Here is a 24,217-nt window from a genome sequence, read left to right as displayed (position 1 = left end):
CTCCTTTAATACAAAGCACTTTTGGTTTTGTCATCTGTAATTTATTTTTTTGATTTACTCCTCTATAAAAATGTAATTTTTTTTTTGATTTACCCCTCTGTAAATTTTTTTGTTTTGATTTACCCCCCAAATAGGCCAAACAAAAACCAATTTTATTTTATTTTTCAAGAAATTTTCATTTTTGTTTGGCCTATTAGGGGGGTAAATCAAAACAAATTTTTTTTTTACAGAGGGGTAAATCAAAAAAAAAAAAATTTACATGGGGAAAACCGGAAATGACCTATATTATAAGGGGGTAAAGAACTATTAACCCTAAATTATATATATTATTTACACATGAAAATGTTTTTTTCTTCTTCTTTTTGGGTTAAATATGTCAAGTCTTTATGAAATAATAAGTATCAACATGACACAAGTGGTCGATGTTTGAGTCTCATAATCATTTAATCTAGAGTCCAATCTATGGCCGGTGTGTATGGAAAATAACAGACAATACTTGGGTGCCATTAATGGCACCGTGCCATTAAATCCTGACTATTGATAGCACCCAACACACACATCACACACACACACACACATTTGGGGCAATGTGTGGCCCTGATCTAATGGCATGGTGCCATTAATGGCACCAAAATGCCACCCGAAAATAACATACTGTTATAAATCAAACTCCTAAATATCTATTTGACTTTTATGAAATATAAAAAGATTGTTTTTGGTCTCTAGCATGAAGTTTAAAAAAGCTAAATATAATTCATTTTTATGCTTAACATATCACTCTCATTTAATCTACTTATCTTGTCTATTTAGAGCTCAAATGAGGGCTCAAAATTAATCTACTTTGCAAGTGGAAAAGGTTAATGACTTTGTTTGTGACAGTAAAGTAAACCTTTATGACCAAGTTTTCAGAGGTTGTATACGTGCTTTGATGGGTTTTACATAGATCTCTAAGAAATATACACAGTTTGCAAGGCTAGATGGAGGCTTTCTCAAAGATTAGATGATTCCAGTTGCATTGACTATTGTTGGAGTGAGACAGAGAATTATCTGTGCAAATGAATGTAATTTTAAATAAAAAAAGTCAAACTTATTGGATTGTAATTTTTCTTATATTTCTTTGTAAAAAAAAGTATAATAATCTGTTGAATTGCAATGACATTATTGTAAGAGAATGTTTAATTACATTCCAATTCAGCTATCCAATTTCCTCGTTATCATCACTCTAAGTTGTGTTCAGTCAAACTGTTATTGTTGTCTTTGCATTGAATAATTCATAGCAACATAATTTCTCATAGCTTTTTAACAAAATGCATCAAAGGAGCTGCTGATTAATATATTTAGCTTAAGTATGGTGTAGTTTCAGAGAATATTTAAATTCAATACATGCCTATATTTTTTTATCAGCCAAAAACAAAATTGTAAATGATACTTTTGCTTTTGAGCAGGAGCAAAACAATTTCTCAGGTAAAAGATCAATCTGCAATGCGAATAAAGGTACAGCTTCAGTTCTACTCATATCTACTTATAATCTTACAAGAGAAAGTCAGAGATAGATAAAATTAAGTCATATATTTTCTGTTATATCTAGTATCCATTTGTGTAGTTTGCTAAGATTTGGTTATTTTACAATCATATATGTTGGTTAACCTCCTAATCATGAAGTAACAATATTTTGTTCCCCAAATACATGATACCTATATCCTATATATATACATATATTTATATCAATGGAGATGCAGTCCATGCTGTTTTGTCAATGGAGATGGTAGTCAATGCCGACAACTGGAGTGTTAGGGCAAATATTAGAAGGACTACATGGTTGGGATAGAACCTCGATCCCTGCATATATTTTGCAATGTCCCGACCAAACCGAGCCAAGCTCACAGGGACTTAATTTTTAGGTATGAGTCTAACCATTAGTGTGGCCAGCCTGGATTATTCTAACCTCTAATAATGATTACTAACTTAATATATCAACAACTAATATTTACTTATTTGTTTAAAAAAAAGTAATATTAGTCAACTCTGACAGGTCACTATCTTAGTGTAAGTGAAATCGATTTCATCCTACTTGCAAACTACACACAACACAATTTTGCATCCCTTTGGTCAATCAATGCAGAATATGAGATAGGTCTTCATGAATAAATAAGATAATGTAAATGGTGATAATGGAATAATTGAACAGTTACTCACTTGTGACTTAAGTAGATAACTAGTTCTACACATTATTAGAAGAAATAAAAAGGAAAAATAAGAATGCAGTTCAACAGTATATTACTTACACAAGATCAGAGATATAAGAGGCTCCATAGTAGCGACAAGAAGGGAGTCTATATTCCCTCAAATAAAAAGAAAAGAAGGGAGTCTATATGATTGGCATGCATAAAGTATGATTTAGGTTGATAATACAAGGATTTCTGTTGGTGCATATATTGACCCCACTGTGAGAGGAAAAACCAATTGAAAAGTTGTGTAAGTGTTGGTCCAGTGATAGAGGGAAGGTAAATCAAACAAGGCTGGGAATAGGTTATTTTTGGAACAATTAGAGCAGCTACCACCACTGTTTTAACCTCTGTCTCACAATTTCCCATTAGTTGAATTACTAGTCCATGGATACCAACTGCAGGTCTAGATATGAGTTTCCAATCATCCCAATCATAGACTCCCAGCGGAAATTGATCCGCATCTTGCCAAAATCCAAAGTCACTATTATCTCGAGGTTCAGTGGTATCCACATTAAATGTAACTTTTCCATGGAGATGGTCGTCAATACTAACAACTGGAACATCAGAGAAAATATTACAAGTACTATATGGTTGTAGTGTTGTATTGGCTACAAATGCATCAACACACCTCCACTTACACATGTCGCTTTTATACAAGTCAATAACATCTTTCATGGTCGGTCTCTTTCGCAGATCTGTCGCTGTGCATTGCAATGCCAATAGAAACATTGATGTGACTTGCTTGGTTAGTTCCACTGAATTGGGAAATGAACTCGCAAGGTATGAATCGACAATCTTCTCGATTTTGCCTGTTTCCAGCCATATAGATCTTGCCCAGCACACTAAACTGGTCTCCTTTGTTTCATCATCAAAATAGGGACCAAACGCTTTCTTTCTTGTTATTAGCTCGAGCAAAACAACTCCGTAGCTGTATACATCAGACTTTCTGTTGTGCATTGCTGCATTTGCATTTTCTGTCACAGGTGACAACGCAAACATGTTAGAGAATACTATCGTGCACAACTCCACTTTCAAGATTTGTTGAAAAAATAAAAGATATCATAGCATCCTAGCAAAGTAATCGTAAGTTATTATGAAAATTGATTACCTGGTGTAGTATAATATTGGGTACCAAAAACTTGCGATGAAAACATTTGCCTGGTTTCAAAATGACTACAAGAATCCTCAGACATGTCACATAGCAGCGCAGTACTAAAATCAGCTATAATAGGCTCCATATTATCATCAAGAAGTATGTTATTTGGTTTGATGTCTAGGTGCACTATGGGTGGGATACAATAATAATGCAGATGCACTAATCCTTGAGCAATTCCAACAGCAATCTTAAGCCGGTCACTCCACATAAAGGGTGGTGGGGGTTTCTTCTCATGCAAAATATCATGAAGGCTTCCATTTTCCATGAATTTATATAAGACTAAACCATAATCCCCTCCAATCCAGTAGTGTGCGTATTTCATCAAATTTTGATGCTTAAACATTGCAAGGACTTCAATTTCATTGAACATGACACTTAGTTGCTTTTTATTGTTCCTTCCAAATTCAAACTTCTTTAAAGCAAAAGCTTGTTGACCAAGTATAACTTTGTACACACTACAATGTGCTCCGCTGCCAATAATATAGTGATCATTTAGGTTCTCTGTAGCCTCCAACACTAGGTCCTGAAGGGCATTGATTTTATTGGCATTTAAGAAGTATGATTTGGGTTGATAATACAAGGATTTATGAAGGTGCATATATTGGCCCCAACATGTGAGAAAAAACCAATTGAAAGGTTTGGTAACTCTTGGACCAACAACAGTGGGAAGGAAAATCAAACCAGGCCAAACATAGGTTACTTTTGGAACATTCAGAGCCGCTACCACCAGAACCTTTTCAGCAGTTATCTTACCATTTCCCATCAGTTTAACTGAAAGTCCATAAATATAAATTGTAGATATGAAACTCCTATCATCTTCAACACAGAATCCTGATTGAAATTGATCAACATCCTGCCGAAATCTAAAGTCGGTATAATCATGAGATTCAGTCTCCACATTAAATGTAACTTCTCGTTGTCTTTGGGCTGCAGTCCTACTGCTTTCTCCATGTAGATAGTGGCCAATGTTGACAACTGGAATGTTAGGGAAAATATTAGAAGGACTATATGGTTGTAGTGATGTATCAGCTACAACCACATCGACATATTCTTCCTCGTCACACCGCAACAAACTAATAACATCTTTCATGATTGGTCTCTCTCGTAAATCCTTCTCTGTACATCGCAATGCCAATAAAAACATTGTAGTGACTTGCCTGGTCAGTGCAGCTGAATTGGGAAATCTTCTTGCAAGGTATGAATCAGCAATGTACTCAATTTTGCCTGTTTCCAGCCATATAGATCTAGCCCAGCTCACTAAAGAGGTCACATTTGTATCATCATGCAAACAGGGAACTACCACCTTCTTTCTGGTTATGATCTCGAGCAAAATAACTCCATAGCTATATACATCAGACTTTCTGCTTTGCACTATTGCATATGCATTCTCTATCACGGGAAACAATGTAAACATGTTAGAAAATACTATCTTGCACAACTAATTTCAAGATGTGTTGAACAATAATAAAGTTATCATTGTCTGACTAGTTAGCGTGGATGGAGAACTATTTACCTGGTGCAATATACCCAGGGGTACCAACAACGATCGTTGAACGCATTTTCCTGGTTTCTGAATGACCATAAGAATCTTCAGACAACTTCCTGTATAAGACAGTACCAAAATCAGATATAATTGGCTCCAGATTGTCATCAATAAGAATATTTTTTGGTTTAATGTCTCGGTGCACTATCGGTGGGTCACAATCATTATGCAGATATGCCAGTCCTTCAGCAATTCCAATAGCAATCTTAAGCCGGTCGCTCCACATAAAGAGTGGTGGAGGTTTCTTCTCATGCAAAATATCATGAAGGCTTCCATTTTTCATGAATTCATACAAGACTAAACCATAGTCCTTTCCAATCCAGTAGTCTGCGTATTTGATCACGTTTCGATGCTTGTACATTCCAAGCACTTCAATTTCATTGCACATCATACGTAGCCGCTTTTCCCTGTTGCTTGTGAATTCAAACTTCTTTACAGCATAAACCTGTTGACCAAGTAAAGCTTTGTACACAATACCATGTGCTCCTCTGCCAATAATATATTGATCACTTAGGTTCTCTGTAGCCTGCAACACTAGTTTCTGAAGGTCAGGTGGTTTCTCTTCACCTGATACATTGAATTCGTGAGCATATCTGGCTCCAATCCATCCAGCTCCTCTATCAATATAATACCATTTCTTTAGATCTTCCTTATCTGATTCCTTTCTATGGAAACGCCTTCGAATTATTATTATCAGCACAACAGAAATCAATATTGAGGATCCTATTTCAATCATCACAATTTGAACATTACTGATACCTTTGTGATTGGTTGATTTGGAGACACATGGATTTACATAACTAGTTTTAATGCAACTTAAACAACTGACACATATGAGAGGATTACCCATGAATGATGATGGTGAGGAATTCAATAACTTCGTTAGACCTGTCGGTACAGAACCATTGAAGAGATTGTGAGAAATATTGACCTCAATTAATGAAACAAGACTTCCAAGTGCGTCTATGCTTCCCGTCAAATTGTTCAAGGATATATCCAGACTTTGCAGCAATTTTAGTTCCTGAATTTCTACAGGAATGCCACCTGTCAATCCATTAGCACTCAAATTCAACCCATAGAACAAATTACGCAACGTTACAATCGATCGAGGAATTTTTCCTCCAAGCAAATTTCCACCAAGTTGTAACTCGCGAAGGTTGCTAAATTTAGCCAAAAACTCTGGGATACCTCCTGTGAAGTAATTTTCTCTTAAAATCAACGTGGTTATGTTTGTCCAACTTCTCAAACTTGATGGGAGTGATCCATTTAGGAAATTGAATCCTACATCAAAACGATCCATGTGAGTACAGTTTGACAGCTGATGTGGCAAAGGACCTTCCAAGTTGTTGTGAGAAAGTTCTAAAATCACAAGATTCAATAGGTTTCCCAACTCTGATGGTATAAGTCGTGCAAATTTGTTCCTTGACAAATTAATGTATGTGAGATTTGTGCAATTTCCCATACTTGATGGAATTGGCCCGCTGATATTGTTCCTGCTTATGTCGATGTATTTCAGGTTCAGATCACTTTCAAAATCAGGAAGAGACCCTGTGAAATTATTTTGATTCAGCAACAACCTCGTCAGAGTTGCACATCTTCCTACATCAGAAGTTATGCCACCTTGTAGTTGATTGATTCCCATATTGAGCTCTAACAAATTCTTTCCAAAGCAAAGATTGGGTGGGATATTGCCACTGAACTTGTTATTCATACAGTCCAACTTCACTATGCTGCTGTTTATTCCCAAGCTTTGAGGTATGACTCCTGAGAACTGATTATCAAACAATGAAATATTTTTTAGATACTTGAGCTTTGTCATCTCGAAAGGTAGTTCCCCGGAGAGGCTGTTGTTGTGAACCAATATGTTCACAAGACTTGAAATTCTCCAAACACTGACTGGAATTTCGCCTCTCAAACGGTTGAATGACAATCTAAGGTCCTCTAGTTTACTGCAATTACCAATGGATGAAGGAATAGTCCCTGACAACTGATTACCATATAGATACAACCTCAATAGTTTAGTTGAGTTTCCAATATTGGTTGGAATAGGACCACTAAGAAGGTTATTGTGCAGGCTCACTTCTTCAAGGGATTGAATTTCAAACAAAGAATCTGGAATTTCACCAGTCAGCAGATTGGAAGACAATCTTATAAACTTTAAATTTTGCAACCTTTTCAAACTATATGGTATATTTCCACTGAATCTGTTCTCAGAAAGATCTAAATTCTGAAGCAAACTACAGTTGCTTAACTCGGAAGGCACTTTTCCGGTGAAACCATTACCCAACAATACAAGGTTCTGCAAGTGATAAAAGTTTCCAATTTCTGGTCCAAGTTGACCAAGAATCCCATGATTAGTGAGATTAATGGAAATGACATTGTTGGTATGGTCACATTGAACACCAACCCATGAGCATGGAATTGAATCAGAAGCTTTCCAACTATAGTTGATGAGAAGAGGAACAAAGGTCCAGTGAGTCAAGAGTGACGAGAGAGTCAACCCATCAGTGGTAAGAGCAGTAGCACCATGCAAGAAGGAAATAATCAACAAGATTGTGATAATTTTACTGCTACAACTAATTCTAGTCATTTAGACAAGGTTGTAGGTTTCAACTTGTAACAGAATAAGAAGCACTTACCTTGTCAAGTTTAATGGAAAGATTTTGGAGCTGATAAATGAGATATTTTTTGTTCTTTGAGGTGTCTACTTTGAAACTGAAGTAGTAACATTGATTGTTAATATAATTCTGTGACATTGATAGTACAATTTTTATTTGACATCTCATGTTAAAGTTGTTTGGTAAAGTTGCTCACTGAACGTGAAAATCCTAGTTTATGTGGTCTGTGTCTGTCTGTGGTGGGGAAAGTTCCTCCTTAGTTGTTTCCTTCTGTATGCCATAAAGATAAAGATGATTTCTGATGATTATTATTCAAATAAAAAAGTTGTTTGCTAAGCCTATCACGTCCATGATTATTTTTGTGCGTAGATAATTGACTTCAACATATACTGTAAAATGGGAACCTAGGTATATGTAAGTAGATCCAAAAAAGGTATCCATATTGTATAAGGAATAGTTTTAGGAATTCATGCGAAAAAATGTCAACAAATACATAACAATTATTCATTTCAAATTCATTTCTAATAATTTCGACATTTGCCTAAAAACTTGTGGATTTTACCTTTCTAATTTTACCCTTTATATATATTATTTTATTTACGATTTAATCATTCTTCATTCAATTATTTAAGTTACGCAATTTTTTTTTTTTTTACAAAATTTAGGTACAATTCTTTATGTGCTTTTTGCATGGTTCTTAACTAAAAATACACATTTTGTTGGATAGAATAAACTTTGAGAAAATTATAGATTTGATGAAATCATGGTGAATTTAGTTAAGAACCATACGAAAAACACTTACTCCCTCCGTCTCAAAATAATTATCACTTTAGCATTTTTTCATTGTCTCAAAATAATAGTCACGTTAGAATACCAATGCATCATTTATTACTTTTTTCCACTACCATACCCTTATTTATTGAATTTCATCTAACTTAACTACTCCACTAACTACAATTAATAAGGGTATATTAGTAAATAATATTGATTTTACCATTGAAATCAACACAATTAATCATTTCCTTAATTATCGCGCACAAACCTTAAACGACTATTATTGTGAGACGGAGGGAGTAAGGAATTATACCTGAATTTTTCCCTTCTTTTTTTGACAAAAGATACTAAATTTTGATGTAACATTTCTTCTTTCAAATTCACCTTTCGCACTAACTTTTTTACCATTTTATTCTCCTCACCAATCAAGTAACTTAATTTTTAAATCAGTAGATTGAAAAGAGCCGTCAAGACACTAGCTTGAAGTAGGGATGGCAATTGGACTCAGGCCCGATGGACACCCACAAAAAATACCCGCAAGAGGTAGGGTAAGACCCCACTTTTATGGGTATGGGCTTGGGTCTGGGTAATTACCCGTAAATTTAGATGAGTATGAGTGCGGGTAAGGGCACTATACTACCCAGCTTTCGAGGAATATTTTGGATGTTTTTTTATTTGGCTAAATACAACGATTTATACTATTTTATGAGTTGTTTTAAAAAAAAATTTGGATCATAGTTTTATTTCAATTGTGATGTTTTTTTATTGTTTTTCTATAATTAAAGTGCAGGTAATGGGTACGGGTATGAGCACTTAGGTGCCCATAGGATATGAGGAAGGACACTAAAGTAAGTTGTTACCCACGAGGGTACGGGCTCGGGTATGAGCATTTTCCACAAACGCGGGTATGGGGAAGGGTACTATAGTACCCTACCCATTGGGTATCCATTGCCATCCATAGCTTGAAGCTAAAGACAAAGGAGGATGTTGTTAATTGGAATGAAACTTTGATCCTTTTTATTTCAAAATCCAACAAGTTAAATTTCTAAAAACTAATAAACTAATAACCACCGACAACACTTCTTCTCGTTATGTTCATGCTTCATGTCTCTCTCTCGTTCTCAATATGCAGTTACCATATAGCACTAACATCATATGAAAACAAATTATGAAATGATGTGAGGTTGGTGGTAGTACTAACATCATAGGCAATGACTGCTATATAGAATTATATTGTGGAGCAAATTTTATTTGTTTATTTATGTCTAAAATAATTCAAATGAGCCCATATATAGTGATTTTGTAAGGCATACAAGCTTTCGTGCCTTTGTTGCGAACAAAAGCCTCTTACCATATAGCACTCCAGTTTACGTTTACTTTATAAATTCTAACGTTTTACATTATCTATTCTATTTTAAATTTAATTTGCTTGTTTTAAATTTATAATATCTATAAAATTATCTACGTTCTGGTTAAGATATCCATTTTTTTCTTCATACAAATTGATTTAATATATATATATATATATATATATATATATATATATATATATATATATATATATATATATATTGCAAAGAGAAAACTTGTTTTGAAAAAGATTGACTGAAATTTGTAGTTAATTTTTTGGCTCCTTAAATTATGTGCATGTTTGTTTGTGCGGTGACGGTGACCCACACGTTTTAACCCATTTTCACCGTGATAATGAAAATCTACTAGTTGTAGCTTCTTACCAAACGTGACTGTTCACAGTGATATTGTTAGTTTCCAAACACATACTATGTGTTGGTCTAATGGTGATTGACTTAAAACATTGCAATTTACTCCAACACAAATTTTAGTAGACCGGTTCGACTTATTGAAAAATAAATAAATTTAAAAAAGTTAATTGAAATGTTAAGAGCATATTTGTCTAGAAAAAAAATGGATCAAAATTGATTATTAATGGTAGTTAATTTGTTTTCATTATATAATGATATAAATTTGAATTATAAACTCATTTTGTGACAAAAAAAAAAGTATATATGTACAAACATAGATTTTTTTTTTTGTTGACAAAATCTACAAAACATTGATAGTACCAACTTTGTCAAAAAAATTGATAGTGCCAACTTGTTACCAATCACATGGAGACATCAAACGGGCAGTTATTTAGTATCAACGGCTTTGCTTTTTATCGAAGACCAGTGATGTATTTCATTGATAATTTAATAAATAAGAAGTCATTTTTAATGTATTTCAAATTTATGGGTTAATAACGCTTTACCCTGTAATATAGGTCATTTCCGGTTTTTCCTCCTGTAAAATATTTTTTTTGGATTCCGTCCTTGTAATTTGAAGATTTTTTTGTTTTAGACCTTCATGAAAATTTTTGCCCCCTGCAATTTGAGCAAATTTCGGCTAACCCCCTGTTAATTTGAGAAAATTTCGGTTAATTAATTCTACATTGGAAATTGTGTTGAATTTTACGTGTTAATTAATTCTTCCCAATAATGATTTGCTATTTCTCACAAAGACCTTTATTTTTATCCTGTCACATTTGTGTCAACACTCTTTAGTCTTCAGATCAAACATGAAACAATTTTTGTTTTTTTTTCAGCCTAACATTTTTGCAAATGAAGCGGATTCAAATCACACACACGAAGATCTTCCCGCCTCTAAAACTTTTGTATATTATCAACCAATCTTCCAAGATCTTCTCTATGGATCAATGGTTACCACAGTAAGCACAAGATATTAACATGAATCAAAAGGATTTACAAAAACTAATGAAGGATTATCAAGTTTTTGAGTTACTAAGACCTATGTTATGGTAGCATCAGTTCACAAAAGTGCAGGTTGGAGAGTTTGACAGCTAAGTTGTTGACATCGGTAGCCGATTTAGGTCGGACCATGCAAGTAGAAACACCTAATAATACATAAACACCCACTTCAAAATCAAAACAAAATTTACTATTGTCCAAAAAAATATATATAATGGTTTATGTTGTATCAGGTCATTTCAATAACAACTTTTCTTTACAGTTAAATAATAACGATTTATAAACAGACCTTGAACATAAATATGTATTTGACTAAAATGGTATGTTAAATTTTAAAAATAAATAGAAAAGGTTCAAACCAATTCTGTTCGTTACCAAAAAAACCCAAGTCAGTTTATCATTTTACCAGAAAAATTAAGAGTTCGGTCAGTATAGCACATGAAGAATACGAGTTACTTCCGCTTTGCCTGGCCCCAAATAAGAGCGGCGAGCATTCATCAGTCATAAACATCGGAAAGAGAAATAGTGAAGCTATAATGTTACCTTATTCAGCATTTTGTGTCTGATCCTGATTAATGAATTCTAGAGCATCATTCTCAGATATCGCATTAACACGGCTGACCCTGTTTTTATGTGTCACCCCAAATATTTTGTCGGCAACTTTCACTAACTCTGGGCGGAATGTTGTCACGATAAATTGAGTGTGTGCTGTGTCTGCCAGGCGCCGGATCATATCTATGGAAGTCAAGGATCCCCAAAGGAACGAGAGTGTAAAAGGAAATCTAGATGTCACTCAGAATATCATCACAACCATGAACAACTTTTTAATATTTAATATCACAGTCCATCAACAGTCATAAATAAACAATTACCAAGGTTTTTACCACCGACATGCACCAAATGACACCTAATACTCTATAAGTATTTCTCCATTCAAGCCTTGTGTAGCTTCGCTAAGCTGTGAAGAGCGTGCTTCTTAAAAAGTGGTAACACCTTGCTAAAATAACAAAAGCAAATATAATATAACTCTGGTGTGTATGGATCACTATATACAAAGGCATTCGATAATAAGGAACCACATACCTAAGGTTTATATGTTCCAATGGTTGAAGACCCTCTATGTACAACTGAAACTTTCCCCTCTAATATGCAATGCAACATTTTATTTTATGAAGCTTTCAGTATATACAGATGGAAAAATGCAAGAACAGACATTGGGCATGATAAGTTTAGCTTCTTCAAAAAAAAAAGATAGCACCCACAATGATAAAATGGATACTTCCAACAGCAGTTCTGTACTGTGGATCCAATGCTGCATCAATCTCGTCAAAAAGATAAAAGGGTGCTGGATCACATCTCTGTATGGCAAAGATAAGTGTAAGGGCAACAACAGTTTTTTGACCCCCCGACAACTGCTTCATGGACTGTGTTTCCCCTTGTCCAGTAAAAGAGACCTGCAAGGTATAAACATGTCTAGGAATATCAGGTAGTAGGAATGCAAATCTTCAATATTTTTTTAGCAATGAAGAGCAACTGAAGAAGCCACATCCCCAACCAAAATGTGGTAGAGAGAAAATACATGTGTGGGCTTTACAATCAGTTAAGGGTCAGGGAAAAGGACACATCTTTGTTGAATGATATCAAATTTTGCTTTTATTTGGTTGTGCTACCAATTGAATGTAATTTATCCCTAAATACCAACCAGAAAAGAAAAGAACTAAAAATATATCTCTAAACATAAATATTAATGTTCTACACACCGTGCCATTTTCTAACTCTTAACATTCTAAAACAAAAACATCATAAATCACGGTACAAACATTACATAAAAATATATAGAAGCAAAAATTGAATATGCTTGCCTTCACTTTCACTCCAATGTACTTTTCTACTCTCCCCGCTGGATTTGCTTCCTGAGGACCATCCTTGTCTTGATCATCATCATCATGATCACCATCCTAAAAGAAAGATAATAAAATATACAAATATCATTTCCATGAGTTACAGTAGCAAAGGTAAAACATCAATTTATCACTGGTGATTACTTTCACAGATTTTGGAAATACATGGAAATAAATTAATAATCAAACTCCACGTGCAAACAGGAGCAAGAAAACAGTATGACATGAAAGCACAAAAAAATTTAATGTGAAAAAAATATCTCGACGAATATTAGAATATTCTTAGTATTTATTATTGATATCAGTTTTTATTTTATGTTAATATCACTTCTTAATTTGAGGAGTTGACATTATCTGTTCCTCCTATAAAAGGTTCTCTTTCCTGGCATTGAGATGGCTAGATATAAGAAAGGAATATTAGTTTCTCAACGAACATACACTCTTGATCTCTTGCAGGAAACGAGAATGAGTGGTTGAAGGCTAGTCGATACTCCTATGAACCCCAAATGCAAAACTTAAGGAAACAGGAAATATTCCAGTTAATATTGGGAGATGCTAGAGGTTAGTTGAAAAATTGATATCTTTGGCCCATACCCGTCCTGATATTGCCTTCCCCGTCTGTGTTGTCAGTCAGTTATGCACTCTCCATTTAAAGACCATCATGAGGCTGTCCATAGAATTTTGAGATACTTGAAGGCTACCCATAAAAAGGGTTTATTCTTTGAAAAAACCAATGGTAAGAATGTGTCTGATTTATGTTATTGTACCTATGTGTAGGGAAACTCAGTAAGTTGGAGAAGCAAGAAACAAAGAGTGGTTGCCAGAAGTAGCATGAAATCCAGGTTTAGAGCAAAGGCCCGTGAAATTTGTGAAGGCCTACGGATTTATAGAATCCTAAAGGAACTAAAGATGATGGTAGAACTCCTGTTGAAATGCTACCTTGTGCCCTAAGGGCACAAGTTTAAGAAGCCAAATAGATAAATATAATCCTAAAAATTGTGCATTTTTATTATCGAGTATACCACTCCTTAAATTGAAAAGTTGACATTAAAGTATTCCCCCTATAAAAGGAGTGCTCTTCTACTGAAATAATAATTCTCTGTTGCTATAATATGTTCAACAATTATGCAACACAACACATATAACAAACTATAATGCATCATCATTTCCTATCCAATGCAATCACAGGAATTGATGGGAGAAGCTAAGATATTATTTAATAGCCACAAACCTTCTTCTTCATCATAACCAGATGACCATGGCCCCCCTGTACAAGTTCAGAGAATACTTCTTGGAAATGCCTAGAAACACCCTTGAAAGTGCGTTCTATTGAGTCATCCTTCCGTTGATCTAGCACTGATATTAGCTCTTTGATTTTCTGCAATTATTTAACGGAAATGACAAGCAAGGACCAAGAAACCAACTTCTGAACCAAGCCAAACTCGCTTGATGCGACTTCAGCTCGATTAAGCGAACAAGTTCCAGAGAGCACAAGGCCATCTTCGCTTTTAGTTCGCTTCCAGTTCGCTTGTGAAGAAAAGGGAACTCGCTTAAGCGACTGCAGCTCGCTTAAGCGAATTTAATGTCGAGAGCAAAAGAAAATTCACTCCTGCTTCGCTTCCAGTCCACTTGTGATGAAAGACCAACTCGCTTAAATCGACTTAAGCTTGCTTAAGCGAACAAGTTCCAAAGAGCACAAGGAAAGTTCGCTTCTGCTTCGCTTCCGACTCGCTTAAAGCAAGATTCAGCAATCTCAGTGGATAAGGTCCACATGGCAGCTTTCCATTGGCCAATGAAGGATTTCTTGGCAACTCGCTTGAAGCGACTTCAGCTCGCTTAAGCGAGTTTGCCCGAATTTTGCCCATATAGATAGCTTTCTCTTCTCTTTCCTAGCAATCTTTTACTGTTTTATTGATATTTTCTGGTTTTAGAGAGAGAGAGAGAGTAGGGCATTTCTAGAGAGAGAAACACAAAGCAAGGGTGTTAGGAGTAGATTCTTCCCAAGATTTGTTGAGACATCATGAATCTTAGCATGGAATCTTCATCTTTCTTCCATCTTTTGCAAAGCTTTCATAGACATATGTAGCTACATCTAACCTTGTGGGTTTTGAGGTATTCAAACAAGCTATTATGTAAACTCTTGATCATTTAATATATGGTTCTAGTTTATTTATTTATTATTGTTATAATTATTCTTGTGTTTAATGTTTATTTTAGATTTGAAATGTTAATGAAAAATATTTTTGGGTCTAGGGTTAGAATAATAATCTATCAAAGTTTTTATTCTAGACATAGGATTTAAGTTTTGATAATCACTTTATAATCAAGAACTTAATGCTATTGTATCGTTTAATAAATTGGGAAATCGTCGATTAAATGATACGATTGAACTCATGAAGTTATTCATACATAAATAACGATTGAAATCATGACATTATTTAGACATGAATAATGTTGTTGAGTGCTTGTGATAATATCGTTTAAAGAGTTAGAATCCGTTATTTGATCGTGAGATTGCAGTTGTTACGCTTGGTTGATTAACTCTAACCCCAAGCGAAATGGCTCTCACTCGTCTCTATTTATTTTTATGTCAAATAGTTAATATAGGTTTACACAAACAAACATTTTAAACTCAAACATTTAAGATGGTAAATTTCGTTGAAATGCTTAAGATATATGCTATTTCATGTGGAAACGATCCTAATATACTCACGTGTAAATAGAAATACGACATATAAAAATCTTACATCAATAGCATATCATGACAACACAGCATATCACAGTGGACTTCTTTAACAAATAAATTACTAGATTAAGCTAATTTACTTTAGATAGCATTAAGTCCAAACATAACCAAATTGACCCCATCCAACTTTAATCCAATACACCAATAATGATGAAACTAGGAACTACACTGTGAAAACCATATATAGTTTACAGTTTATTTAGGTTTACCTTATGACATAAATGATCATTAATTTAAGTATTAAGGAGGACTTATAACATGCCATGATGCCCATAAGCTATTTATAGCTTATTTCTACTAGCTTCCAATGACGGCTAATGAAAACAACTTAGTACTATATGAAAATAAGTTTAACTACATTCCCAAAATAACTAGTTTGATAACAAGTTATTGTACAACCAAGATATCCTATCTACGATCAAAATCAACACTCTACTTTGCTGGTTTCTTTATCCCTCCCCTGTTTATATAAATCCCTCCCCACCCCATTTTAAAAGAAAGAAAAACATCTCAATAATTATTCGTTTGTACTTGCTTGTTGCAGATACTTGGTGTACCTCTCATATTTGGTGTACATCGATAAAGAATGCCACATCCTTACAAATATGGCAATGAAAACTAGTACTTTTGTACCACCTATTTAGCCAATGTAACATAAGCTGTTCAATCAAAATGTCTTTAAAATAACAATAATGCTATATGTCGCGAGAGTATTCCTCGCGAATCCTCACGAATAGAGCTGGCAATAAACCGAACCAACTCGATTAGAGTTCGTAATTCGATTCGACAATTGATTCGTTGAACTTTGTTCATGAACCAAATGAGCCAAACTTGAGCTGAAAGTTAAGTTCGTCAACGAATTGAGTTGAACTTGAGCTATATGTAGTTCGACTCGTTTGGTTCACGAGATGACTCGATTATATATATATATATATATATATATATATATATATAATTGATTTTACACAATTAGATAATTGATTATATATATAATACTTTATAAACTAAGACAAACACTTGGTAATAATAGGATAAAAGTGAGCTACTTTAAAATTGATAGACAATGTCATGCACAATGTTGTTGTAGTTTTTAAGGATTTCAAAACTAAAATAGTCCCGCATCGCAACATGCATGAAAAATGGAGGATATGATTATCTATAATAAGATAAACATAGGACATAAAAAAGCAAAACTTGATTTGGTGGTTGCATACCATTGTAATAATAGCTGAATTCTTTGACTTTTGAGTTGCGTGGTTCAGGTGACTTTACTCATTTCCATACCTAAAGTTATATGCTTTTAACAAACGAATTGAACCTAATGAGCCGAACCAAATTGTTCGTGAACTTTAAACGAGCCGAACTTGAGCTGAAAAAAAAGTTCGTGTGAAACTCGAACCAAGATTCGAACCGAGCCAATTCTTAACAAGTCGAGTTGAGCTCAGACAGGTTCGATTCGACTCGACTCATTTCCAGCCCTACTCACGAATGACAATACTATACAGCTTGAGTTAAAGTGTTAAACCGCTTGCACTACTTTTCTGCGTGATAACCGCTTGCACCTCTCCACTATTAATTTTGTTCCTCCTAAACATTCTGAAACAAGACCATTCCAAATCTTCTCTCCATGACTCGACATACCAAAACCTTTTCTTCACCTACTCAATTTTTTTTTTAACAAATTTACCTACTCTTTTTTTTTGTGGACAAACGAACTTGTTTCTTTTTTAAAACTATTTTAATTGTTAGCCCAAACAAGAGAGCTTAGAACATATTCAAGACCAAAAAAAACTTGTCAAAATTGAATAACATATTTATGTTACAAGTTTTGAATTTGACTTTTGAAGCAGTAATTATTGAGTAGGAAGGAAAACATATGTCATCCTTTCATTCATAATTTACTAGACTTTTACCCGTGCGATGCACGGGTCTATTAAGAAAATAAAAAATGAAGATGACATTTTTATTGAAGGAAGATCACATTTTTATATAATTAGCATTTTTAAAAAATTACTTAAATAAATTACGTGATAAGTTAACTCAACCTTCCAAAAAAAAAAAAGTTAACTCAACCAATCTCTAAAAAAATAACTAACAACTAAATAAATTTTTCGGCGCGTCCAATAGAACACAAACACTCAACCAAACTTATAACAAAGTTAAATTTCACAAATATAATACTTCAATTTTTAAACAAATGGTTCTTAGCTACATGAATTCTTTAGACAGTTAAAAAGTTATAAAATTGATGTTGAACCTTGAGCCAAAAATATCCTTCACATAAATTTAATGATTTAAGAGATTTTATATGAGTTCACTCGCATCGCATATATCATTTTTTTCAAACACATTTCCAGGAAGTTGTTGAATTTTGTAGAAATATTTTCTTCAAAAACATGTAATTCGAAGGAACTATTTATAATGCTTTCAGACTGTTTATTATATACTTATTACGCACTTCAAAAGCCACGAAATTTAGATATACAAATTTTGTTTTTAAAAATAGTAAGAACTAAGTATTCAAAATATTAACATAAATAATATTTTACAAATTGCTTTCAAAGTTAAATGTGAAGGTACATGGAGTAAGAACGAAAAAAATTCCCAGCCGTGCATATTCATTATACATCTAATTATTTTGTTTCAAAGTTTAACTTAATCAGTAAGGAATAGGAAGGATTGTGATTTGTGAAAACAGAATTCTAGCATTAATATGGAATATGCATCATTATGGAAAATGTAAATTTGTATCAAGTTAAACAACCAAAAAACTTGCATATATCTCTGTATATCCCTTTCCTTATGCTTAATTTAATTTTAGAATGGATTCCAATGCAAATTAACATAATCACTACTGATTAGCAGATTGAAGTTATTATAACAAAATTATAGCAATTTAAACAAAGGTACAATGCAAATACAGATTACCACAGAACAGAGTTTTCAACTGACAATTGGAACTTGAAATAATTTAAAATTGATGATTGATTACAACCAATAAAACTAATTCTGCTAGAACAAAGCTCAAGCATCAACCTAAAATAAAACAACTAAATTGCCATAACATAGTTTTTGAAACATCAAACAACCGACTAAAAATTAAACATCAAAATAAAAACAACAAAAAGAAAGCTGCTAATTCTTGCAAGATCCATCCCAGAAATAGCAACCAACGCCACCAAAAGTCTAATTGTAATGGATTGTAAGATAAATTATATCATTTTTGACCTATACTTCACTCTCTTATTGTTGATTGCCTTGTCTAAATCTGAAACAGGGTTCTTCACCAAAGGACCTGTTGAACGTTAAACACCAATATTAGCAACGTACAAAACTCAACATGAAAAGATAGGGATGAATGCAAACAATAAAAATATATTTACCGGTCAAGCAGTGGTAAGAAAGTAGGATTTCAATGTTTCAACCAAAGATGCTCGAGTTGGAAGATTCAGATAGGCAGTAACGATATGGTTCATGGGTATCTGGTTTGCATACATATATAGCAATAAAGGATGGGGAAGATAAACAATTGTTTGCCTTGGAAACACCCAAAATAATGCTGAGTGGAAATTAAACGTGACTGATTGCATGGGGTATTCCAAAGGTATGGTTCTGTTTAGAATTACCACATAGAAACAGATAAGGAGGAAAATTAGCATTAATTGTTGGAAAAAAAGTTGGGAAAGCGCCACATTAGCCAAGAAGAATGTGAAATTTCACTTTCCCTCTCACCAAGGCAGAATATTCAGATTTTGAAATGCAGCATCATATGGAGGGAATTTTTTTAGGGTTGCATCCATTAGCAATTAATTATGTGATTAGTGGAGGGAAAAATTAGGTTTAGTGATAGCTTTACCTAATAAGCTTTTAGAGTAAGTGATGCCTATAAGCCATGAGTAATTTTTTTTTTTTTTGGTACAAAGCCATGAGTAATTGCAAGAAAAATCCAAGGCAAACAATTGTTTATCTTCCCCATCCTATAAGCCAAATGATAAATGCAAGAAGACATGACTTCCTTTCATAGTGCGGTGCACTATTTTTTTTGGAAGTAAATCGCAATTGCATAGAAATTATAGAAAGAAAAAAAAAACAAGATTTTTGTATTGATATCTATATCTATATTCTTTATTATATATAAAGAAAACTACCCTTTCAACTCTTTTGGGTTGGATTTTTCTTTCCAAAAATGCCCTCAATTTTGATAAGCTAACTGGATAATTATTTTTTAGGTATAAATAAAGGCCTCATACATTTTATTATAATTTGACCATTGAGAGTAGGGATGGCAATGGGTACCCAATGGGTAGGGTACTATAGTACCCTTCTCCATACACGCGTTTGTAAAAAATGCCCGTACCCGAGTCCGAACCCTCGTGGGTAACAACTTTAGTGCTCTTCCCCATACCCTATGGGCACCTAATGCCCATACTTGTACTCATTTCCCACACTTTAATTATAAAAAAAAACATCACAATCGAAATAAAACTATGATCTAATTTTTTTTAAAGCAGCTCATAAAATAGTAGAAACCGTAGTATTTAACTAAATAAAAAAACATCCAAAATATTCCTTGAAAATTAAAATAAAAACATTCAAAATACGTATAAGATAATGCTTGCTAAAATAAACATCAAATTGATTTAAATCATAAATTTGTAGCTCGTGAGCTTATGAAAGCAATGATGAAACAATTACCGTATTAGTTTTTAGGTTTAGGTTTATCCTTAAATAGTTAAATAAATTAAATAAGTGTACACCAAAAATAAATAAAATATTTATTATTTTATATAAATATGTATATGCGGGTTGCGGGGCTGGGTAGTATAGTGCCCTTACCCGCACCCATACCCATCTAAATTTGCGGGTAATTATCCGGACCCAAACCCATACCCATAAAAGCGGGGTTTTACCCTACCCATTTTAAGTATTTTTTGCGGATGCCCATCGGGCCTGGGTCCAATTGCAATGCCTAATTGAGAGATGAGATGATGTGATGTAAGTATTGAAGCCGTGTGTGAAAAGTGTCATCATTATGTTGTAAAATATGAAATGAATCGTCTTATGTAACCATGCATCATTCAAATAACTCTTATCATTATTTGATCTTTAAATTTGTTGATTTATCTTCCCAACCACATCTTTCATTTGCCTTTTCTCCCTTGAAGAATTATAAGCTTGACCATCGTACATAAATCAGTCGTTGACTCAACGCGCGTGATTGGTACCGTTATTTCCTCTGGTTTGAACTTATGTCTTGCTCCTCTTTCTCACTATCAGCAATGTATCAAGAATGACAAACCTCCTACTATTGGAAGTTATTTTCCATTAGGTCATTTGTTCTTTCAATCGCTTCGCTGCGAAGCAAGAATGTTGGTTCATTTTACCAACGTCGAGCTAAAATTGTTATTCCAGTCAGCCTAGCTTTCTCGTATATTATCCTTCTTGGCTACAATTTTTTTGCTTTCCTCCTCTAGGTTAAGAACGAGAGCCCTCTCATGTAGAATATAAAGTGTTTCTAGAAGGATGACACAATCCGGACTTGGGAAAATCTTGTTGAGATACCTCTTATGAGAAGGCACCAACCAATCATCCCATCCGACTTTCTGTGGAAGGATGGTGCCATCGGAAATTTCCTTTTTGAGATATCTTCTTATGAACATTAATGAAATTTCCTTTTACTATCCACATTTTCGTTGTGACTTTTCCTTCTTTTTGAACTAATTAACCATGCAACAATTGGATGACTCGTTTAAGGGTGCATATGGTTTAGGTGAAATTGTTAAACTGCTCGACCCAACCAACCCGATCCATAAATAACGGGTTGGGTTGGATAGTCATATAAGCTTGGTATTTATTTTAGGAGATTTACTTTTCCCACCCTACTGCCTTCTCTCGTGCCCTGCAAAAATTCCAAAAATACCCCTGGTCAGGATTTTGTTTTCCGAACCAGATTGTTAGTTACTTCCGGAAAATAAATTCCGGACCAGATGTTGTGCGCTTTTTTGTGTCTTTCTTTGATGTCAAGGGTCTCTGTTGACCGTTATATGAACCCCACACAAGCTGAAATGCTATTGCATGGTTCATATGAACGGTTAACAATGACCATGACACCACCGACACCCCTAAAAAACTAAAAACATTTGAAGAAAATTGAAGAAAAGAGGTGAAGTGATTTCCGGAAAATTAAATCCGAACAAAATCGATATGAATATTTTGTGTCTTTCTTTGATGTCAAGGGTCTCTGTTGACCGTTATATGAACCCCACACAAGCTGAAATGCTATTGCAGAGTTCATAGGAACGGTCAACAATGACCATGACACCACCGACACCCCTAAAAAACTAAAAACGTTTGAAGAAAATTGAAGAAAAGAGGTGAAGTGAAGAATGGAGGTATTTGTTGAAGATGGAAGCCTATTTATAGCCTTAAACAAGTCCTAGGTCATTAATACAGCCAGTGAAAACGTGTTAGTGATTGTAACCGTCCAAACCCAAATTAATGGCTCTCTTTCAAAAGAATACAATGTTGAAGCGTTCTGGATTTTACATTCCGGAATGTCCTTAGCCCTACAGGAAGTGCCAACTTTTCCCTCGTTCACCATTATCGCATTAATTCGGAAAGGATATTCCGGAAACCAAAGGTGCATTCCGGATTGTATATTCCGGATTGCATCAGTGTCATGGCCAGTGGTCTGCACCACACGTTTTTGTCGGTGGTTAAGTAAAAAAAAACGTGTTTTACCACGTTTTTTGACTGCATTTATGGCTTCCCAACCATTTTTCACCCACCCCTCCCTATAAATAGCATTCCAAACCCCACCATTTCTCACACCATCCTCTCCCACCCTCTCCTCCTCTTCTTCCTTCTACAACCATGGTTTTCCATCGTTGGTCTTTCATAGATAAGGGCCTCGTTGAAAACTTTCAGGGTTTGTATGAACGGTCAATGAGGATGGAACCGCGTTGCAACGAAGGGCGGTTCATCTGAGGGTCATGTGGGTCAGTGTGGTTCTTAGCTTCGCATGTCTGGGCGTAAGTCTGAGCACCCCCACCTACCTCAGGGGCATTTGTTTCTTCTTCCCGCCCTCCTCTTCCCTCCTCCTCCGATTTTCCTCCAATAGCCAAACTACTGGTATGTCCTATCACATACCAATGGTTAGGCTCTTAGGAGATTAGAAATAGATTTAGGATCTTATGTAATAAGCTTAAAAAACTTGAAAATTATTGTAATGTATTGTTCATATATTAATAAAATGAGTTGTTTTTATGTTTGTGTCTTTTTATTTCTGTTTTTTATTTTATTCGCATTTTATTTTACGAATTGTAGAGCTTAAAATTGCAAAAGTTCTGCTAAAATACTATTCCGGATTTTAAAATCCGGAAACATCTGAAAAATACTAACAATACATTCCGGAATACGAAATCCGGACCAGGGGTATAATTGAAAAAAAAAATAGGGCGCGCGAGAAAAGACATAGGGTGGGAAAAGTAATACTCTTATTTTAGTTAACCCACGTCCCTCGGGCTGGGTTGCAGTTTCAATAATTTGAAATTCCTTCAACCTAACCCAAACCATACAATAGAAATTCAATTAAAAATTAATTAAAAAAAGTTCTTTTTACAATAAGAAATACTCTAATTTTAATCTCTTTTCCCATTTCCCAAATTCTTATTTGCTGCCACAACCACCTATTCATAAACATGATAGTATCTCATTCTTTAAATGTAATACCATAATATTTTGCCTAAACTTCGTGTATTCATAAATGTACTACTATCTTATTCTTTGATATTCTCATTTATTGTATATATGCTTATTATTTGATGCTAAAAAAATAGTGAAAACTGGTTACACAATGTTTCAAGGGAAATAAAAAAGGTTTGGTCTTTTTTTGGAAAAATATGATGGCTTATATCAACAATTCTTTTAATATATATTTCATTTTCATTAACATTAATGAAATTTCCTTTTACTAGCCATGTTTTTGTTGTGACTTTCCCTTCTTTTTAAACTAATTAACCATGCAACAATTGGAAGACTCGTTTAAGGGTGCATATGGTTTAGGTGAAATTATTAAACTGCTCGACCCAACCAACCCGAATCATAAATAACGGGTTGGGTTGGATAGTCATATAAGCTTGATATTTATTTTAGTTAACCCACGTCCCTCAGGCTGGGTTGCAGTTTCAATAATATGAAATTCCTTCAACCTAACCCAAACCATACAATAAAAATTCAATTAAAAATTAATAAAAAAAAGTTCTTTTTACAATAAGAAATATTCTAATTTTAATCTCTTTTCTCATTTCCCAAATTCTTATTTGCTGCCACAACCACCTATTTCATAAACATGATAGTATCTCATTCTTTAAATGTAATACCTTAATATTTTGCCTAAACTTTGTGTATTCATAAACTAGATCTTTTACCCGTGCTACCGCCCGAGACATTAAAAATGGAGAAGCTAAAAAAAATTCCGCTATTATTCA

The 24,217-nt window shown here is 34.1% G+C and overlaps 2 protein-coding genes and 1 long non-coding RNA gene across 3 annotated transcripts; all 3 read right to left on the bottom strand.

Moving 5' to 3' along the window:
- Positions 1–2,163: 2,163 nt before the first annotated feature.
- LOC146924494 (uncharacterized) lies at positions 2,164–7,871 on the bottom strand. Its single transcript, XM_085709509.1, has 3 exons — positions 4,898–7,871; positions 3,337–4,773; positions 2,164–3,202 (listed from the first exon to the last, which is right to left on the bottom strand). Exons 1-3 carry the CDS (start codon positions 7,515–7,517, stop codon positions 2,334–2,336), a joined length of 4,926 nt encoding a protein of 1,641 aa, XP_085565635.1. The 5' UTR covers positions 7,518–7,871; the 3' UTR covers positions 2,164–2,333.
- Positions 7,872–10,857: 2,986 nt separating this feature from the next.
- On the bottom strand, positions 10,858–14,847 carry LOC146924493 (structural maintenance of chromosomes protein 3-like). Its single transcript, XM_085711864.1, has 6 exons — positions 14,680–14,847; positions 14,214–14,360; positions 12,944–13,039; positions 12,361–12,535; positions 11,625–11,816; positions 10,858–11,227 (listed from the first exon to the last, which is right to left on the bottom strand). Exons 1-5 carry the CDS (start codon positions 14,845–14,847, stop codon positions 11,626–11,628), a joined length of 777 nt encoding a protein of 258 aa, XP_085567990.1. The 3' UTR covers positions 10,858–11,227; position 11,625.
- Positions 14,848–18,682: 3,835 nt separating this feature from the next.
- Positions 18,683–19,593, bottom strand: LOC146924492 (uncharacterized). The gene is made up of 2 exons (XR_015010970.1): positions 19,112–19,593; positions 18,683–19,023 (listed from the first exon to the last, which is right to left on the bottom strand). It is a non-coding gene; the product is annotated as an uncharacterized LOC146924492 (long non-coding RNA).
- Positions 19,594–24,217: the final 4,624 nt, after the last annotated feature.

This window comes from Medicago sativa, chromosome 5 (genome assembly GCF_051527215.1).
Source record: "Medicago sativa cultivar Bolivia chromosome 5, Bolivia_mono, whole genome shotgun sequence".
Classification (NCBI taxonomy): domain Eukaryota; kingdom Viridiplantae; phylum Streptophyta; class Magnoliopsida; order Fabales; family Fabaceae; genus Medicago; species Medicago sativa.
Note: the sequence above shows the minus strand (reverse complement) of the source record. Positions and strands in the feature narration are given on the sequence as shown.

Coding starts and splice junctions, on each gene's coding strand:
- LOC146924493 (XM_085711864.1), bottom strand. CDS start 14,847: ATGGGCAAAATTCGGGCAAACTCGCTTAAGCGAGCTGAAGTCGCTTCA. Junction 14,361..14,679: donor AGCAGAAGCGAACTTTCCTT/GTGCTCTTTGGA, acceptor AAATAATTGCAG/AAAATCAAAGAGCTAATATC. Junction 11,817..12,360: donor GTACAGAACTGCTGTTGGAA/GTATCCATTTTA, acceptor TGACTTCCATAG/ATATGATCCGGCGCCTGGCA.
- LOC146924494 (XM_085709509.1), bottom strand. CDS start 7,517: ATGACTAGAATTAGTTGTAGCAGTAAAATTATCACAATCTTGTTGATT. Junction 4,774..4,897: donor CCCTGGGTATATTGCACCAG/GTAAATAGTTCT, acceptor TTCCCGTGATAG/AGAATGCATATGCAATAGTG. Junction 3,203..3,336: donor CCAATATTATACTACACCAG/GTAATCAATTTT, acceptor CACCTGTGACAG/AAAATGCAAATGCAGCAATG.